Source organism: Enhydra lutris, unplaced genomic scaffold (assembly GCF_002288905.1).
Source record: "Enhydra lutris kenyoni isolate GAN:26980312 unplaced genomic scaffold, ASM228890v2 scaffoldscaffold44, whole genome shotgun sequence".
Classification (NCBI taxonomy): domain Eukaryota; kingdom Metazoa; phylum Chordata; class Mammalia; order Carnivora; family Mustelidae; genus Enhydra; species Enhydra lutris.
In genome coordinates this window covers 14,437,982-14,458,868 of record NW_019154128.1, presented here as the reverse complement: position 1 = coordinate 14,458,868, position 20,887 = coordinate 14,437,982, and the positions used below count along the sequence as shown (strand labels likewise).

At 53.1% G+C, this 20,887-nt stretch overlaps 1 protein-coding gene across 2 annotated transcripts; it reads right to left on the bottom strand.

The window, feature by feature from the left end:
- Positions 1-553: 553 nt before the first annotated feature.
- Positions 554-19,801, bottom strand: LOC111155922 (tyrosine-protein kinase ZAP-70). 2 transcript variants are annotated; one of them, XM_022516400.1, is made up of 14 exons: positions 19,755-19,801; positions 19,461-19,534; positions 9,951-10,380; positions 9,117-9,277; positions 6,897-7,035; positions 6,727-6,808; positions 6,602-6,648; positions 6,348-6,396; positions 5,084-5,276; positions 4,337-4,543; positions 2,738-2,930; positions 2,507-2,647; positions 2,298-2,410; positions 554-1,039 (listed from the first exon to the last, which is right to left on the bottom strand). In XM_022516400.1, exons 3-14 carry the CDS (start codon positions 10,350-10,352, stop codon positions 916-918), a joined length of 1,851 nt encoding a protein of 616 aa, XP_022372108.1. In that variant the 5' UTR covers positions 10,353-10,380; positions 19,461-19,534; positions 19,755-19,801; the 3' UTR covers positions 554-915. The 2 variants fall into 2 exon arrangements, with proteins under 2 accessions (XP_022372108.1, XP_022372107.1); XM_022516399.1 differs by lacking the exon at positions 19,755-19,801 and adding an exon at positions 19,658-19,708.
- Positions 19,802-20,887: the final 1,086 nt, after the last annotated feature.

The window sequence follows — 20,887 nt, the reverse complement described above, 5'->3', positions numbered from 1 at the left end:
TGGTTTGGCAGCACATATACCAATTTTGCACATGGGGAAACTGAGGCAGCAAGAGCCTGGGGACAGGACATCTCAGTGGGACTGAACCAGTACTTAGGACACCAGGTAAGGAAGATCCCAGCCATGACTGCCTGTGTCCAGGGAAGAAGGTGGGGCAGCTGAATAGGGTGCTGGGTGATAGAATCACCTGAAGACACTTTAAAATGCACCGATACTGGGGTGTGGGGTGGGAGGAGGCATTAACGATGGTTAAAACTGCTTCAGGTGATAAGACACAACCAGCGTGTGGAAAGCACCCACTTCATTCAATCTGCAAAGACAGGGAAGCGGAGGCCCAGCGCTGCACCTGCCTCGGTTCCCCACTCTGCCATGGCTCCTCAGTCCTACAAAGATGTCCTGGGGCAGAGAAGTGGGAAGACCAGACCCTGGGGACCACATCCGGGCCCATCCAAGAAAAGCCATTTTCAGGCACTTCTCACTGACCCCATTCCAATGACCCAGCCCCTTTCCTGGTCCCCTCTCCCTCACCCCAGAAAAGATGAGGGACTCCAACAAGAGAGAAGCTGAGTTTATTACAATGATTGAGGGCTTGCCACCTGAGTTTCCAGAGTCTTCCCCTTCAGGGCCCAGATGAAGGAGGGCCCTTATGGTAAGCAGTGCACCCTCAGCTCAGGGCTGCCCAGTAGACAGCTGCCCAGGAGCAAGTTACACAATCCCACCCTGCCAGGGCCTTCCCTCCTCCCTCCAGCCAGAGAGAACAGGCGACCAGGTGGGGACCACTGGATCCATATGAACCTGAGGCCTCCGCTGCCTGCCTTACCACAGCCCAGCTGGTTTGGAGAAACGAGCTGAGCTGACCTTGGATGGAGCTGAAGCTGGGGCATCGCATCTTGCAGGCCCCGGGCAGGCTGCAGCTCAGACAGAAGCAGCCTCCGGCCCTTTTCCACACCCTGGGGGGCCTTCAGCCTTGCTTGCCACGCTGTAATAGTAGGTGCGCATGCGCTGCTCCACGGCCTGGAAGTCTGGGCGGTCCTCCCACCTGTGGGGGGTTGGGTAGATCCTGGCCACTGACCACATCCCCACAACCCAACTTCAGCTGGAGGGGAGACACACAGGGGGCTCAGAAAATCAGTGGGGTTGTCAGGGTGGTGGAGTTTGGGGTAATGGAGAGGTGTCTTGAATACGAGAGGACTAGAATTCGGGTGTTGCCCTCCCACGTAATGAAAAGCTGCCGACATACAGGATGTTGGGGGAACCATCTGTTGGGTGTTAACTGGTGAAGACTTGCATTCATTGAATGTCGGGGTAACAACCGTCAACCAAGGGGTGCTGGGATATTGAATGCTGAAGTACTGCTCATGTGCCAAGGGCCAGTGTAATTGGTGCCGGGTGTGGGCTTATATGGGTGCAAGGACGCTGCCCCTAATCTAGCAGAACACTGGAGCACTGACAGTGGGTTCAGCTAGTGGGGAGTCAGGCTACTAAAGATGCTAGCCTTAAACAGTATTGGGGTGCTGGTGTACTGAGTACTTCCCAATGGGGGCCAGGTTAACACATGTTGGATGGACTGATCATTTATTATTTATCATAAAAAGGGTGTCTATTTAATTGGGTGACTTTGGGTGTCAATGTCTTAGGTGTTGGCCAGTGGAATAATGGATGTTGGGGTAGGAAAAGTATCAAATGTTAGAATATCCATGCATTGCATGGCTCAATGTAGGACAATAGGTTTTTTGGGTGCATGTTGCCTATTTTCTGATGAGAAGTTGAAATGCTGATGATTTTACGAGTTAGGGTGCTCAAGTGTTGAGTTTGAACACCAGGCAGGGGTGGAGGTTTTGAATGTATTGAGTGTTTGGGTGCTGTAGTGTTGGCCTGCAAGGGTAAAGAGGTGTTGAATGTTGGATGGTGGGGGACTGAGGAATTAGACTGGAGTATTATTATCCCATGCCCTGACCACCAGTACCATATTTGGGGTAACAGAGTACTAACTTTTTTGAGTATTGTAGGATCAATGTGTTGAGTGTTGGCTGGTGGGGGACTGAGGTTTTAGATGCTGGAGCACTAGGTGTCTACAGGAGGCAGGGTGTTGTGGTGTTGGTCCATCCCAGCATTCTAGAATTAGTGTGTTGAGGCACTGAGTATAGATGCAGAAAATAAAGGTAGCAAGTGTTGGAAAGGCTGTGAACTGTGTGAGTCTTGATGGGATGAGTTTGGGATTATTGGGCATCACGACCTCCGACTCCAGGCCCAGGTGTCAGTCCAGCCAGGTACCCTTCCCCCACACTGGCACTCACTTGTAGATCCAGCAGTCACTCATGAGTGTATACATTTCAGGCGGACATTCTGCCGGGCACTCCATCCGCTTGCCCTGCTCGATGAAGCTTATGACCTCGGGGCCTTTCATCTTCTGCTTGAGCCAGAGTCAAGTGTGATGTAAGTAATGAGGGCCACCTCGCCCTCATACCCCCTTCCTACCCACCCACCTGCCTCTGCCCACGCCTGCCTTGTAGGGCTTCTGGCCATAGGAGAAGGCTTCCCACATGGTGACCCCATAGCTCCAGACGTCACTGCGGCTGGAGAACTTGCGGAAGTTGAAGCACTCGGGGGCATACCACTTGAGCGGCCACTTCCCTGCTGAGCGGGCCTGAGAACAGGGAGATGCTGCCAGGGCAGGGCTTGGGGACCCTCCTCCCACCAACCTCATCCACTGGGTGCCAAAGGGCTGGGAGCTCACGGTGTAGTAGCTGTCGTCAGCACCCAGCGCCTTGGAGAGACCGAAGTCGCTGATCTTGGCGTAGTGCCGGTTAACCAGCAGGACATTGCGGGCCGCCAGGTCACGGTGCACGAAGTTTTTCTCCTCCAGGTATTTCATCCCCATAGACACCTGATGCAGCAGCTCGGCCACATTGCTGATGGGGATGTCCTCCCTGAGGTACAGGGGAGTCAGGGTCAGCTGGAGGGGACAACCCAGGTTCCCAAGGGGGTAAAGCCCACTTCTCTGCTGAGCATGCGTTCAGTAGGTGCTTGGTGGACATCTGCTGTGTGCCAGGCACAGGGCTGGGGGTACCGTGGGGAGGTGAACAAAAAAGACAAAACCCTCTGTCCTCCTCTAGTCTCAAGGCTTTACATTTCTCCCACATACTATGATCCCCAAACTTACACATTGACCTGCATCCTGTACATGCCCTCAAGGGTCTTGTGGGCATCTCAGAAATCATACAGACAAAGCTAAGCTCCTGACTTACACACGAAGCCAGCTGTCCCCACTGCCCCCTTCTTCTCCAGCAGCTACATCCTTTCATTTACTTGGGCCAGAAGCACTAGCCTTGCCATCAGCTCCTCCGTCTCACACCCAGCTTCCAAACTGTCAGCACTCCCTGGCAGCTCTGCCTTCAGAATCCCTCCAGAATCCTACTTCTTTCCACCTCTGCTTCTGCCACCATGGCCCAGCCATCATCGTCATTAGCCTGGACCAGAAGTTAGCCTGGACCAGAACAGTCACCTCTGCCTTCACCCCCCATGGTTTGTCCCCCCATGGAAGTCAGGTCTGGCCACTCCTCCGCTCAGAGCCTCCCAGGACTTTTTACCTCAAGTAAAAAGTCCAAGGTCTTCCCATGGCCCACAAGGCCCTGCAAGGCCCTCATCACCTTCCTACCCACATCGGCTCCTCCTCTCCTCTTCATGCACTCTGCTGCAGGCACAGGGCCTTCCTCACCATTCCTCCATGACCCCTGGCCCAAGCACACCTCAGGGCCTTTGCACTGGCTGTGCCCTCCACTGGGACCACTCTTCCCCACAGTTGCCCTTGGCTGCCTCCTTCAGTTTACACATACCTCACCTTCTCACCTTTCATCTCCCACCCTGACACTCCCAATCGTCTTTTTCATAGTACTTATTTTCCAACGTACTCCCCTGTTGTATTATAATTCTTTTTTGAAAACCTCTCTTCCCCAACCGGAACACAGGACAGAGATCTTTGTCTCTTCTGTTCACCAGTAAATCCCAAGGGCTGGGGACAGTCCCGATTACAGAGGTGTTGCCCAGTAGACACCTGTGGAATAACTGAGCATGTGAGCCAGGTCACACCACAAATACATATGCACCAGCAGGAACAGGAGGTGATGGGCCCATGCCGCAGTGAGTGTAAAAGATCGTGTCTATGCGGGTGAGAGCTGGAGGCATGAGAACACATTGGTGTTAATAGCTCTGCCTTGTGGGTATGGGGGGGGCGGGGCAGGGGGCAGGAGTCACGTGAGACAAGTGTGTGCTCATGGCTGAATGAGCCTGCGAGAGTCCCACCAGCTCCAGAGGCCCAGCCCACCCCAGGGCTCACTTCTTCCCAAGCAGGAACTTGTGCAGGGGCCCGCCACCCGCCATCTCCATGACCAGCATGAGGGCCTCGGCCTGGCAGACGCCAATGAGCCGCACGATGTAGGGGTTGTCCAGCTGGTGCATGATCTGTGCCTCGCGCATCATCTCATCCTTGTCTGTCTTCTCCGTGCTGTGCTTCAGCACCTTGATGGCCACGTCAATCTGCTTCCTGCCGTGACGGGCACTGGAGTCAGCCCGGGCCCTGCTCAGCCCCTTCTGCCCACCCGACCGGCCTCTCTCTTCTCCAGACACATGTGGTGGGTACTATGGTTTGCCACGTGGCTCTCACTTCAGGGCCCAGGCACGCACTTCCTCAGCTGCCAGGACGTCGGCTAGTGATGGCTCACTGCCAAGTTCCTCGTGGAGAACGACCCCTCACTGAACAAAACACCTCAACATTATACCCTCCCCAGGGGCTGCCTGTATCTGGGGGGCAGTCGATGGAAGGCATGGGCAGGCGTCTGTTGCAACTGCAGCTCGGTGCCCCACCCTCTGCCCCGTCCCCAGCCTGTGTCTCCCACACTCTCAGGTGCTGTCCCCGAGCCCTCCCAGGTACTCCCCTAGCGGTCTCCTGGCCCAGGGCCCAATTCCCAGGCAAACTGATGTTGCCTCCTGGCTCCATCCCCTAAGTTGGGGGGGCCCCACTCCCATCCTCTGCCCTACCCGCCCCCTGACAGTGCTTCCCCAAACCACAGCAGGGTGGCCATACTTGCGCATGCGGTAGACACCCTGGCGTACTGAGCCAAAGTTGCCACAGCCAAGTTCTATGTCAGCCATGAGGAGGTTGTCCCGCTTCAGGAAGAGCTTCTTGTCCTTGAGCTCCTCGGGGTCACTGTATGGGCTCTCATACACACTTGTGTCCATGGGCATTGACTGTGCTTTCTCTGCAGACACTAGGCGTGCTGGGCACACACACACACACACACACACACACAAGCATGCACTCCCAAGTCAGGATGAGGGCGTGGGAATGGGGGGGTGGGGCACAGCAGTCTTGGTACCTACAAGGCACAGGCCCCATCCAGAACACGCCCAGGCACACGGGTACATGCGTGTGTTCATATGTACATGTGCACTTGCGTGTGCTCCTGGTCCCGTCTATGGGTGAGCTGGGAAGCCACGTCCAAGTGGACTCTAAAAGGCAGAGTCTACGCATCTATGTCTACGTCATAGTCTATGTGTCTATGTCCACGTGTAACCACATGTGCCCCTGTGTGCTCACACAGACGCTCCCACGGGTACTTTCACCCATGTGTCTGTGTATGATGGGGCCCAAGGGCCTGTTTGCACGAGTGACTGTTAGCAAGCCAGCTAGAGTACACACATCTGTGTGTGTGTGTTCCCCGGCATGTCCCTGCCAGCCCAGGTCTGGGGATGCACCAACAGCCACGTTTACCAGGGCTCCAGGATGAGCCTCTGCATGCACAGGTAACCAGGTATATTCCCTGCACACACACAGGGACAGGCTTACTTCTACACGTCAAATGAGCATCTGCAGCAAGGCATTTCAGGAACACAGGCTCGAAAGCCCGCCTGCCCAGGCTCAGTCCTGGCTCCACTACTTCCTAGCTGCAAGACCTCCTTCAGTTCCCTGCCCTCCTTTCTCATATGTAAAATGAGAATAATTGCCATGACTACATCATCTGGCCCGTCAGAGACATTCCAGAAGCACAGACACACATGAGTGTGAAGCGTGACTGGCACATAGTAGGTGCTGGACAAATGTGTATCTGTGACCCAGATGTCCTCCCCTACATGTCCATGTGCACCCCACACACACTCATGCAGGCAGGCATGATGGACGCGCAGCCATGTGGACGTCTACATGCACAATATATGCATGGGGCAAACCAAGGCCAGCTGCTACAAGTCAGGCCTGGCCCATATCCCTCCCCTGCCACAGCCCAGAGCCCAGATCTTGACCATGGCCTGGCATGAACCCCACACGCACCCCTCCACCTCCGTCAGCTCACCTGGTTCCGGGGTGTACCCATCTGAGCTGGTGTCAATCCGTCTGTGAGCCTAAAGGTCATGAGGTCAGCAAGGGTCCACATGACCCTGAGCTGGGGGCACCTAGCCCCTGAGACCCATATGCTCTGCAGACTCCCAGGAGCAGTGCTGGGGGTATCCCACACTCCATCCCAGTCTCACCTTGGAAACAGGACCCATCGCCCACCCACCCAGCTCCAACCCTCAGGACCCAACCCTGAGATGCCAGCCAACTCACGTGAGTGAACGTGGATGGGTGGGCTGGGAGTGTGGGAGCAGCAGCCTCTGGGGGAGCAGAAGGGACAGTGAGGGGTGGGGCACAGGGTCTCCCACTCACCCCCTGCCCCCCACCACCCCCCTCACCTGCGCTGGCACTGGTGTTGGGGCAGGCGTCCTTTAGACAGTAGATGAGCCCATCTGCCTTCAGCTTCAGGTACTCCACCAGCTGTGGGGGATGGGGTCAGGGCCAGGGCTCCTCTCTTCACCAGCACGCTACGCAACCCCCACAAACACAAGGCAGATGGGCAGCTTACCTGCCAGAGCGTGTCAAACTTGGTCCCCTCAGGAATACAGTATTTGCCCGCCTTGTCCTGGCTGATGAGGTAGTGGTACACAGTTTTCCCATAGATCAGGGACAGTGCGTAAGTGCCCTGCTCCTTCCGGGGCCTCAACCTCGCAGGGGGAAGGAGGAGATATCACCCCTATAATCACCTGGGCCTCTCCTGTGGTGACCCCCTGCTGGGTCCCAGTTTACACACACACACACACACACATACACACACACACACACACACATGCCCACAGGTTCTACTCCTGATAGTCTCATGGGGAAGTGGCAGGGACTAGGGGCTCCGAGGTCAGGCTGGTGGAGTGGGGTGGGGGAGGGGAATGAGAGGAAATGGCAGTGTCTACAGGGAGACACAGTTGTCCGAGAGCCAACATGTGACCATCCACAGGGGAATATTGGCCCTCTCACAGTGGACACTCTCACAGTGGATACTCAGCCACCCACAGCTGAACCCTTGGCCGTCTAGGGGAGAACACTGAGCCACCCTCAAGCAGACACCTGGGCCTCCATGGCTGAATATGTGGCCTTCCACAGGGGACACTCAGCCACCCACAGGGGCTACTTGGTCATCCACGAAGGGGTATTTGGCCATCTATGGTGGACACACAGCCACTTAAAATATTCTCTTGGGAAGGGCGCCTGGGTGCCTCAGTGGGTTAAGCCTCTGCCTTCAGCTCAGGTCATGATCCCAGGGTCCTGGGATGAAGTCCCACATCCTTGCTCCTTGCTCAGTGGGGAGCCGGCTTCTCCCTCTGCCTGCTGCTCCCCCTGCTTGTGCTCTCTCACTCACACACAAATAAATAAATAAAATCTTTAAAAAGAGAGAAAGAGGTTTAGCTTCCATAAGATTCCCACAGGGGTCTGTGATCCAGAAGAGGTTAGGAAATACTTAAAAATATCCTCTTATAGACCCTTTGCAGGAGTCCGGTTTCTTTTCAAATTCAACCAGTACCACAAATTCTGCGATAATTCAGAAAGCTTTGGTAGCAAAAAGCATGAGGTACAATTCCAACCACTCTTCAGCAGCTCTAAACTGTGGTCAAGAACAAGACTAGCCCTGGTCTTAATTCCAGGCCTGGGTGGCATGCATCTTTCTATCACACCCTACACCCTCATCTCAGAACTGGACCTGTTCTGGCTTGTGACAAGCATCAGGATCCCACAGGGGTATTTCCCCACTGTCCCATGCAAGTTTTTATGCCTATAGCTTTGACCTTTAGACCCCTATCTCCATACTGAGAAAGCAGTTCTTGACTACAGGAACCAAAAGAAGATTCTACAACAGCCTCTGTCCAAAGCATGCCTTGCCTAGTTTTCCAGTGGTCTGGCTCAAAGTAGCTGTTTCTGGTCTCTTGACATTGCTCAGTGTGAGACACTGTCCCTGATAATATTAGTGTTCCAACTGCTTCGGAACCTCAGTGTCAGCTGAGGTTGGAAAGTTCTTTCATCTCTGGACCTACCATGCTGTACCCAATCCTAGCTCCCTCAGCCTCAGTCTCAGCCTCCTGTGGCTCATGCTGGCCCTCCCTTCCTCTGTGACTTCAAGCTTGACATCCAAGGACCCACAGCTGGTCAAAGCCGTTGGCCCTGGCTCTCCTGACATTCCTCTTACCTCAGTCGACCAGTTAACTGTCATACACTCTAAAGAAAGTTTGCAAAATTTTCCTTGGGGCACGGAATCTTCCATGGAAGCTTAAGACATGAAAGAGCTCAACGTTGAGGTAGGAAGAGGATAGCAACTGGTAAGTAGCAGAGTCTGGATTCCCACCCATGCTCTATTTTCATTGATTTATCGTTTTTGTCTTCCTGCTCCACAAGGACAGGGATTTGTGTCTGTTTCATTCACTGCCATGGCCTCAGTGCCTGAAATAGTACGTGGCACATAGTAGATGTTGAGTAAATATTGGTTGAATGGAGGAGAGGCAGAAGTTCAGCTTCTCGCCCAATATCCCCAGCTGGGAAGTAGCAGAGCCTGGATTTCCACCCAGGCAGCCCAGCTCTGGAGTCCCAGATCTGCAGATCCCTTCCCATACAATGTCCATGTGCACACTCAGAAACACACTACCGCCTTGCTCATGTTAGCACAGGCCCATCTGCATGCTGAGGTCTGCCCCAGCCTCCAGGATTTCCGCCAACAAGCCCCAGCCTCACCGCCCCAAATCCCCAAGCCTCAAGCCCCACATACAGAAACTTGCCGTCCGTCTGCGAGCCGGAATAGAGTTTGCGCTCTGCCTCCTCGCGGGTCAGGCTGCTGTGGTACCAGGGCATCCGCTCGTGAGCTGTTGTGGCAATGAGCTTCTCCACCTGGGGAGCCTGGCTGATGATGGCCTGTTCCAGGGCCTCGCCCTAAGGAAGGAAGGATGGAGACTTGTAACTGTCACCATGTGTCACCAAGGGGCCAAGTGCACGGCCACAGGAAGGTTCTTTCATCTTCTGGACCTTCCTAATTGCCTCCGTTCCCATGAGACCCTTCACCCTAGGCGGACCTAAGGTGTTGAGGACAGCTTCCCCCCTCCAATCCCCAACTCCAGGGTACCTCTCCAATCCCCCACCCATCCAGGACACGTCCCAGGCCCCTCCTTACAGGCAGCCCCAAGCTCATCTCCAGCTTGACGATCTGACACTGGTTGTCGTGTATTCCAGGCTGTCAAAGACCACCACCCACCACCCCCGCTGGCAGCGCCCCCAGCATCCTCTCGGGCCCGGCACCCAGGCCCGGCCCAGCGCCGCCTCCACAAGCTGGTCTGGCAAGGACGTGCACCAAGGCACCGCTCAGGCCCCTCCCTCTGAAGCCTCCTCCGAGGTCCCGTCCCCACCCACCCCGCCAGCTTCCAAATCTGGCGTGGCACAGCAAAGCACAGGCTAGCGAAGACGACAGCTCTCCACAGTACCCGCCCCCGCCCCCGCCCCCGCCCCCGCCCGCCAACAAGGCTCTCCAGGCTCTTGAGGCCAGCTCTGCCCGGGCCAGCTCTCCCCAGGCCCACCTCCTGGCCCCGCCCCCGAGGGCCCGCGCTCTCACCTCCAGCTTCCAAGTCTGGCGCACATAGTCGCGCACCATGGCGTCGCGCAGGCAGTCGAAGACGCCGGGCTGCGGCTCGAGGCCCGACGGCCGGTTGCACGGCTTGCGCAGGTTGCAGGGCAGTCCGTCGGGGTCGCGCGAGTAGAACTCGCACAGCTCCGCGGGGCCACAGTGCGCCTTACCGCCGGCGATGGCGTAAGTGCCGTTGAGCTGGCGCTCAATGGGGAAGTGGTGGAAGCGCACGTCGTGCACGAGCGACAGCACATAGCCTCCCAGCGAGCGCAGGCACTGGCGCAGCAGGAAGAGCCCGTCGGCCATGCCCGCCAGCTTCAGGTGCTCCTCGGCCTCGGCGCGCGAGATGCTGCCGTAGAAGAAGGGCAGGTGCGCCGCGGGGTCCGGCATCGCCGCGGCCGCTGTGCCTCGCCAGGCTCTGCGCGTACAGAGGGAGATAGAGGGCACGTCAGGGTCTCGGCTTGCCTTCTTCAACAGCGCGCGTTGGGCCCAGAGATAGTGGGAGAGGCCGCATTGAGGGGCGTCCGCGCCAGTCGTGCAGAGTCGGCTTGGAGAGGAGTCCCAGCCTGCTGAGCTCAGCCCGGAGAGTCCCCAACCCTCCCCTGACTTCTCAGACTTTGTGCGGAGCGCCCAGACAGCCCCACCGCCCCCCCCCACACCAGCACCTGGAACCATTCATTCATTTCCCAAACACATGTTGAATTACTGTGTTTCAGGCCGGTGTTGGAGATAAGAGTGAATAAGATAGGATCCTGCCCTCCTGAAGACAACAGTCTGGGGGACGTGGGGGATACAGTAAACAAGAGACAGAAATTATTACAGACTGAGGTCCGTGTCCTAAAGGAAATAAATGAGTGATACTACGAGAAAAGGCCACTGTCGCTGGGATGGTCACCTTCTCTGAGAAGGTAGCATCTGAACTGAGATCTGAAGGATGAGAAGGAGCTAGCTTTTCAAAAGTCATGGAAGAGAGCACATCACGCAGAGGGACAGCAAGTACAAAGGTTCTGAAGCTAGAACCAGCTTTGTTCTTCAAAAGAACCTTACTCTATTGACCTTCCCAAGAAGTCCCCTGGCCTTAGAAATTCCCCTTTGCCCTGCCCCCTTCTGCCTTCATGGACAGATTTCTAGAAAGCATAAACTAATCTGAATATCCATCAATAAGAGATTGTTTAAATACATTAGGGTTTAATTCCAGTGTGAACTTTGATACAATCACTAAATAAAATGAAATGCATGACTGAAAAGTACGATCCAATGTGGGGAGAAGGAATTAAAGATATTTAGATAAATATCTAGTAAGGCAGATAACCTAAAATTATCTGTTTTTAGCTTTCTGGGGTTATAGTATAATGACTGATATCTTGATAAGCACTAGGTTATACAGGTGTCTGAATTTCTCAGAATGTACTAAAATTTGTTCATTGCAGTGTATTTGGACCCTTAAGGTAAAAAAAGGAGAAGAACCACCATAAAAATTGAATGCTGTTAACAATCTGTATGCAGAAATATTTAGTCTGGTGGATACTGATGATTGTAATTTACTTCAAAAAGCACCCAAAAAATAACATTAACTGATGGATGGACAGATAGGTAGACAGAAACAGTCAAGTCTTATAATTCAGGGTAATTCTATAAAGTTATTGCAAACACCAAATTAGCAAAACTAAATGTTGCTAGAGGAAATCCAACATTAGGTGTCTAAAGTCCCTGCTCACAACATTTTCATCAACTGATCAGTACATAGCCCTGTTTCTGCTTAAAGACACTTTTGGATATGTATTGTTGATTCATTAACATTGAACGCTCAGCCAACAGCAGTACAACTATAAGATTATCTAACACATACTTTTCCTGGAAGGCACATCACAGCCTTCTTGCACTTAGGAACACAAGACTGCACATCAGCACTAGACTGCCATTTAAACAGTGAAATCGCCAACAAAACGCACAATAATGTGGCACCAAATAGAGGACACTTGTTTCCAGCACGGGAATTAAAACAAAAAGCAGAGGAGTATCCCCTTGTTTGACCTCAATGGGAATGTGCACATCAGTTAACTCAAATTTCTTGCTTCTCTGCGTGTGTTCATGAATGACTATGAAATGCCTCAAGTGTCTGGGGGTTACAAGTAAATATTTGTGTGTAGGCTAAATACAGAATCTGCTAATAACATAATCAACCGTATGTGATAAAGTAAATATAACAATATTAATTGTTGACTCTAATGGGGTGGCTAATGGGTATACAACTACTTCTCCCCCATTTTGCTATATATTTGTAAGTTTTTATGTAATACTGAAAAAACTTATCTCCCCATACAACTCCTAGACATTTCTCTAAGGTGGGCCCAGCAAGACCACCCAAGCACAGGTTGTGTTGAGGGGAGGATCCTTGAGTGCCTTTCTCAATTAAGCAAATATAAGCAGGGCATGCAAAGAAGGCTTTTGTGGCTTGAAAAAGGCTGCCTCTCCTTCCGGGTGTCCAGGGACAGGCAATGACAGGCACAGGGACTGAGAGAAAGATACTGGAATGGGAATCAGGTGATGTCTGGGTTGGGGTAGCCAGAGGAGGAGCAAGAATCTGTATTCTAACCTGATGGCTCCTGACACTGGGGTTGGGAAGGCCAGGTTGAAGGGAGTTCCTGGATGTCCCAACAGTTACAGGCAAGTGATTAATCAGGGACCACATTTGTGTCCCCACCTGGAGATGCAGATCGCCAATTCCATCAGAGCACTGAAGAGTCAAAAAGTTTCCTAGGTAGTTACCCTAGAGAAATGGAAACTTGCATTCACAGAAAAACCTACACAGGAAATGTTTATAGCCACTCTGTTCACAACTGTCAGATTTTGGAAACAAATGTTATCTCCACAGATGAAGAGATAAACTGTGGTACATCCCAACCATGACCATGGGATACCACTCAGCATTAAAATGGGAGGAAATGCTAAGACCCACAACACATGGATGAATCTTAAAGGCATCATGCTGAGTGAAAGACGCCAAACTCAAAAGGCCACAAACTGTATAATTCCATTGAAAACTGTATCAGTGGAGAACAATGCATCAGTGGTTGCCAAAGGCTGGGGGCCAGGGGAAAGGATTGACTAGAAGGGGCATGAAGGGATTTGAGAGAATAATCAATATTTTGATGGAGATGGTAGTTGCTCTGCTGTAGGCATGTGTCAAATCTCGCAGTTTTCACTAAAATGGGTGAATTTTACTGTATGTAAATTATACCATAATTTTTTTTAACTAAAGAAACTGGATCGGGGTGCCTGGGTGGCTCAGTGCGTTGGGGCCTCTGCCTTTGGCTCGGGTCATGATCCCAGGGTCCTGGGATCAAGCCCCGCATCGGGCTCCCTGCTCAGCAGGGAGCCTGCTTCCTCCTCTCTCTCTCTCTGCCTGCCTCTCTGCCTACTTGTGATCCCTGTCAAGTGAATAAATAAAATATTTTTTAAAAAAAAGAAAGAAAGAAACTGGAAAGTATAGACAAACCAGACACTAAAAATAACTTATATAGGAAAGAAAGTGCTGTTTATGCTCCGGCTCTACTTTCTTGACTTCCACCCCCTCACCAGCCTCACATTCTGCTCTCCACCCCCACCAGGATGCTTTCCAGGCTAGAGAGGAAGCACTGGTATCTCCACCTGGTGGGCACAAAGCAAGAACCTAATGCCCTTCTCAATGCTGGGTTCCTTGAGTGATGGACATTGGGGACCCCTCCCTCCTGCTTGAGTCTCTTGGCTCTTCCCAGTCCTTCACAGGCTCCCTGATGTGTCTCCTCCCTCTCTGACAGTTCCTGGTCTGTCTCTTTCCCCAGCCCTGGTCCCCTTACTTGGGACATTCTGTCTGTGGCTATAAACATGCCACCATTGCCAACCTGCCTGGTCCAGATCTCTCTCCTGAGGTCTGATTGTACTGGCATCACCTCCTTTGATCTCCACCTGCTATGTCTATTAATAAAACCTGAGATCCAGATCTAACTCACATGGTGTTTGTGGTTGGCTAAACCCCACAGTTTGTTTCCCATGAGCTGAGACCCAGGGTCTGCAAGTTGCTTCTTCGGCAACTTATCTCTGAGGCCTCCCTTGCTCAAGAACTTACTGTGGCTCCCTCCTGCCCACTTCATTGAATCTAACTAAACTCTTCAACCTTCCCTTTGTTCCAGCTGGGCTGTGCTATTCTCCTTCTTTCAAATGCACTTCCATACTTTTATCCATGCAGTGGCCTCTATTGTGTACACCTTCCCTACTCCTCTCCATCCTCCCACATCCAGCCATCCCTACCTCACAGACTCGTATCACTGCTCCCTATACACAGGACAGAGGACCAGGCAGCAAGATGGGGGCTTGTCCAGGGGCTGTGGGTAGGGGTGGGGGTAGTGAAGCTGGTCTCTGGGGCAGGAAGCTGTGGCAGGAAATTGTCGGCAACACAGTTTGAGAAGCTCCGCCCCACAGTGGCCACAGGTGCAACCTGGGTAGCCAGAGACGGATTAGTGCAGAAGGGGGGCTGGGGAGAGACTGGCCCTTGGGGCCCGATTCAGGGCCATAAGCCATGATTGACCATCTCAGACCAAAGGCCAAAGCATCCCAGAGGCAGGAGCCTTCCCTGTACATTCTGAGCTTTATCACAGCCTCCCTGTCTCACTGCCAATAGCGACAATGGTAATAATAACACGACACTGCACGGCCTGTGGCTCCGGGGGTTAGCCAGCCCTGTGTATGCTTTTGCCTTCCTGTGCCTTTCTGGGCTGTCCTCACTAGTAAGCCAGGGGGATAAAACCCAGAGTGACTAACTTTCCAGTTCCCAGAGATGCTGGGGAGGCCAGAGGAAGTAGACAGGAGGAAGTAGAAGATAAAGAGCCAGGGAGACAAGAGGCTGGACCAGGCATGGACCCTTTGCTTTCACAGGAGCTGGGCCTGTGTGCAGCCTCCTGATGGGGCCCTAGATGTGGTTGGGAAGATCACATGTTTCTATCCTGAATCATGACTCCACGGCTTTCCAAGGAGACAGGCCCACAATGACACTTCCCTACCCTATTCCTGCCTGGACTGACCCCATCCAGCCTCCCCATGAACTGTGAGTTCAGAGATCCTAATTTGGCCTTGCCAGAGTTTGTAGCTCCACTGAGAGATAATGGGACAGCAGCCTTGTTTTCACAGCCCAGGCCATGGGAAGAAAAAGAAGAAACCTGTGGTCCTCTGCCAGAAGGATCTCCCTGAAATTCCACCATTCAAGCATCCTCCTTAGGTAAAGGTAGGGCTCAGAGAGACCTGATAGCCCAAACATACTTCAAAGGAAAAAAGGCTCAGGTGGTCAAACACATTTTCAAAAGCTGTGGAAAGCATATTAGCATACTAAAGGCTCTGAGAAGCGCCTGGGTGGCTCAGTCAGTTAAGTGTCCAACTCTTGGTTCCAGCTCAGGTCCTGATCTCAGGGTGATGAGATGGAGCCCTGAGTGGGGGCTCTGTGCACAGCAGGGGGTCTGCTTGAGAGTGTTTCTCTCCCATTCCCTCTGACCCTCACCCCCCACACCCCTAAAATAAATAAATAAACCTTTTAAAAAAAATAAGGCTCAGGGTGCCTGAGTGGCTCAATCAAGCGTCTGCCTTCAGCTCAGGTCGTGATCTCAAGGCCCTAAGATTAGCCCATGTCAGGCTCCCCGCTCAGTGGGGAGTCTGCTTCTCCCTCTCCCTCCACCCCTTCTGCCCCTGCTCATGCTCTCTCAAATAAATAAATAAAAATCTTACCAAAAAAATTGAATTAAAAGCTCTGAGAAGACCTGCATGGAAGGACGATTTTAACTTTGTCTTATCCCCACTTCTATGTAGCAGAGCCTCAAGGATCTACTATTCCACAGAACATACTCTGAGCATCCAAAGCCCCAACTAGATGTCCACTGTCAGAGCCCAGAGGGGAGACTGAGGCAGTCAGGCTGCAGAGGGAATGAGCCTATCCAACTGGACTTGGTGGGAGGGGGAGGGAGTTGCACCAGCCAGGCCTAGAGGCTTAGTCCTCAGCCACTGACCCCACCAAAGGCAATGCTGGAATGGGGGCCCAGCCCCTCTCTGCCCATCCCTCCTCTCACTGACCCCTAGACTTCTGCCTGAGACCTGAAATCCCCCCTAAAGCCACACTTCCTGCTCTCTAGTCCAGAATCATCGTGGGGACCCCCTCTGCCCACCAGGAGAGGCAGCACAGGCAATATCAGCCAATAAAATTCCACCTTGCTTACGTTCTAAGTCACAATGACAGCAGCTGGCATTGGGCCAGGGGTGGCGATCGGCTCCTTCATGTCTTCTTCCTGACACCAAGGGATCAGATTTCAACCATAGAGTCAGGAATCCACTGTGCAATAGTGCTGTGGTCCTGGCCAGTGAGTTAAGCTCACCAGACCCCACCTAGAAAACAGTGCAAGCAAAGGTGCCTGGCACAGGGAGATGATGGATCCCATGAGCTAAGACTCACCAAGCACCAAGCACAGCACCTAGCCTTCCATTGTGTTATCCTGTCCTTCGCTGTTCTCAGCCCTCTAAGAGACTTCCACCTCACTCAGGGGTAAAGCCCAAGTCTTCACAGCAGTCCCCACATCCTTATGCAAGCTGCCGAATCCCTTCTTTGTCCTCATTCACTCCCTACCAGCCACATGGGCCTCCTTATGTCACTTGTTCAGGTCACTTGATCAAATCAGGCATGGTCCAACCGCAGGGCGTTTGCACAGTCTGTTCCCTCTGCCTGGACACTCTTCCCTCAAAATCCCTCACTTCATTCAAGTCTCTGCTTAACTATCACCACCTCCTCCAAGAGTTCTTTTCTGACCTCCCTCTCTAAAATCACCTCTCCTTCTTCAGGATAGAGATGTCCCTGTCCCAGCTTTAAGATTCTTCATCACCAAAAATATGATTTATCCACCAACTTTTTGACATAAGACCTTTGCTCCCTGCGTGAGAGTGGAGATTCTGTCTTGTTCCCTAACCCAGACCACAAGGCACATAGTAGGTGCCCACACCCTTCTCCTGGCTATATGCTCTATGGCTATATGCTCTGTTATTCCCTCCTCCTGAAAGTATGCCATGATTTCCACCTCTCATGGCTGAGTCAGGCACCTCCTCTCTCAGGGCCTGTCCTCCCCCATCACAGCCCTGATGGCCATGTATGACCCCTGTCTGTTAGCTCCTCTGTCCATGACCAGGCTGAGCTCCCCCCTCAGGTAGAGCCTATGGCTGTCTTATTTTCTATGGGAGCCCCTGTTTCCTCCCAATAAGTACGTGTTGAACAGGTAACAACAACAACATCCTATGTGCCAGGGACTTTACCAGGAGCATGGCTCACTTAATCTAAACCTCACCTCAGCTCCCATTAAATGGGAACAGTTAGCCCCATTCCTCAGCTAAAGCAGCTGAAGCTCAGAGAGGTTAATGTCAAGTTCAAAATCCTGCGACCTGCGAGTGGCAGTCCCAATTTGAACGCAGGTCTCTGACCCAGCAGCCTGCACTCACCACTCTGGAGAATGTCCTTTAGGAGTTGGAATCCCTTGTTCTGAGCTGGATCCCTTGGAGCTCTCACCCCAGGCTGGCAGGTGTCCCTGCACTTCAAGCTTCCTTCGACTGTCAGGGCCCAGTGTACTGGGCCCTTGTGGGGTTGGGGACAGATCCTTGCATCCAGCAGACTTGCTAAGTGCTCACTGATCCACTGGACAATTCTGTGACAGCAGTCCGCCCACCCCAACCTCTGCCGCCTTGGTTTTAAAGGATGTGTGACCTCAACAGGAGCTTTCCCTTTCTGGGTGTCAGGCTCTGTGACTGTAACATGGAGATGAGGAGAGTTTTAGGGGGTGGGAAAGGTGGGAAAGGTGGGAGGATGAGTTGGGAGAACAGCAGGGCGCTCTCCTGTGTATTGTGCATTGTGTTTCGCGTCCTTCCTGGCCTGTATCTACTAGATGCCAACAAGACCCCCTGAGTCCTGATCAAAATGGTCCAGACATTATCAAATGTCCCTGGGGGTAGGGAGGGTAGTGGAGGTGCCAAAATTGGCTACAGTTGAGAATCACAGTCTTGGGGTGCTATAGATCTACAGGTGACCCCAGAACAACACGGGTTCGAATGGCTCAGGTCCAATACGGTGAATGTCTTTTCTCTTAGAATTTTCATTATGCTATTTTGTGTTGTCTGGATTCCTCTATTGTAAGAATACAGGATATAACACATATGACATACAAAATATGTATTAGACTGTTTTCAGAAGGCTTCTGGTCAACAGGAGGCTCTTGGCAGTTAACGTGTTTGGGGCAAGTCAAAAGTTATATGCAGGTTTTCAACTGCATGGGGTTTCGGCACCCCCTAAGCCCCCTGTAGCTCAGGGGTCAACTCTGTCCATTCACCTAATCCTCACAAGAGCCCCAGGAGTGAAGGATTTATGGACCCAGGACCTGACATACACAGAGGTACGGGGACCTGCCTAGGGAACCTGCCTAGGGGCCACACAGCACACATAGTAAGTAGGTGGCAGAGCCAAGACTTGAATCAAGGCTGCCTGGCTCCACAGTACACGCTTACCATCATCCAAACTGCCTGCCGGCTCCGTGTCCCTGCCAGGGCTGCGTGCAGGAGACAGGAGGACAGGCACAAAAAGGAAAAGGAAGTACCACACTGAAGGAGAAAAGCCTTCCAAGGTGGCATCCAAAGATTTTTCATGCCAGGAGTCCCTGGTCCTAAGCTCTCAGCAAAACTTACTAAGCACCCACTGTGCCGCACTCACCACCCTGAGTGAGGCAGGAGTCATGACGCGCGTCTTGAGTTGTTCACCACAGGAACACCTGTTCCCTCCTCCAGAGACTCTCTCCTGCCTGGGACATTTTTCCCAAACTCTTACCCAAGAGTCAAGAGTCAGGCACCAGCAAGGTGCCAGTACTTGCCTCTGCATTTAACAGACGCACAACAAACTGAGGCTCAGAGACAGAAAGCAACCTGCCAAGGACACACAGCAGTTGAGCAAGACTCAGACTGTTTTCTCTTTCACCTCTCCAGGTCCCCCTTGAGCCTGACCTCCCTTACAAGTGGCTCAAGCCTGTCCTGGGCCCCGTGAAAGGAATTATCTCCATTTGTTTGTTCAAGTTCATAGCCTTGTTAAGCCACCCTCCTATTCACAAAGCTGGTGAGGGTGGGGGCCCGAGCACATGTTTGCTCTCTCTGGAAGATTCTCTGCTTCCTGGAGCTAAGGGTGTCACCCTGATGGGGCCCAGCAGGAAGCAGGGGACTGAACAGGCATCGCTGTGTCCCCTAGACATAACCACTCAGCTGACCCTCTGGCAGGGAATCTGCTTCCCTCAGGGTGGCCGCAAGTGGCTGGACACTTTTCCAGCTGGACACCACCCGTGCCAATCTTACAGCCCTTCACGGTCCTTCCCAGTGGCCTCCTACCTCTGTCCCCCACCACCAGACCCAGGCTACCCATGGAAATGGCGTCCAGGTGCTGTTCCATCCAGGATGACTTACCTGGGGTCGTGCAGAGGATATCGAGGCAAATGGGCCACAGGTCTCTGGTCCCCAACGTCAGCAAACAGCTGGTTCTAGGTGAAGAATTGAGACCCAAGAAACTAACTTGGGTATATCTGCAGCCCAAGCCCACAGCCTGAGGCCCTACGGCTGATCACTCCCTCCCTTGCCCAGGCAAAGTGTTAAGTAGGTCATACCCCACGGAGTCTTCGCCCTCCACCAGCTGTCCTGAGTCGCCCGGGGTGTGTCTGTAGTGACAGAACAGGGGCAGAAGGCCGGAGAGCAGCCACTCACCTGGGCACACCAGCTGCCACACAAAGGCCAAGCTAAGCAGGGACCAGGGCCGGAAGGCCTGGTGTGCTCTCAGCAGCTGGTTTCTCTGAAACTCAACTTATTTCCTTGTTGTGAAGACAGGAAAGGGGGCTGCGTCTGAAGTTTACGCCAAAGTCATGAAGTGCTGCATTCAAGGAAAATCGAAAGTCACGTGTTCCAGGGAGGGCAGAGAGCATTTCCGGGGCCAAGCAGGGCCTGCTCTGTGCTGGGGGAAACCCAGGCTAGCTGCAGGCAGGGGTGATGCAAAGTGACAATTCCAACAGCATCCCGAAAGCCAGGGAGAAGGAAAGCAGCGACGACGTGAATGGGAGGTGGGGGTTGAGCAATGGGAGGCTGATCCCCAAGGTTCACTGGAAACAGGAGTCCCGCCAGTCAGACTCCCTCCCACGGGACATGGACCCAAGGCCTGCCCAGCCCAACTAAGAGTGATTTATTTATTCCACAGGCAGGTTGAAGCTGGAGAGGGGAAATTTGCTCAGGAGGGTCATACGCCAAAGGTTCAGAGCACCTACTGTGTGCCAGGCACTGGACCAGCAATGACAACCCTGTCCCTGCGCTAACATGGGTCACAGGCTAGAGGCAGTTGAAGCTAATTCAACAGGAGATCAGGGCTGGGATGGTGGCAGCCTGGGCACCATGTGTATTCAGAGGAGCCCCAGTGCATGCGGCGTGGGGAGGAGGGGGTGCCAGAGAAGGATTCTGAGATGGATCAGTCATTTCATCACGACACGGTGACAGTGTGTCCCCAGTGCCCACCTGCTCCCAGCCTGCCCCACCTCGGATATTCCTCACAGGCTGCACCTAGCTGATCCCCACCTCCTGCTCTAGTCACAACCTCCTCCTCATCCTCTTCCTCTCCTTTCCCTCATACTGGCCTACGCCCATGACGACCAAGGAGCCACCCATCACACCCATTTCCTGATGCACAGCCACTGCCCGTGCTTGGTCTTCTCTCCTTCCAGTGCCCCAAAGCCTCAAGGGGCGCTCCCCCACCACTTCCTTGTTCTCTCAAACACATGGGGACATCTTCAGTGGCTCATCATGCGCGTGGCCTCAGGGGTGGTGTGTGGCCATCCTAGACCCACTGTTGAGAC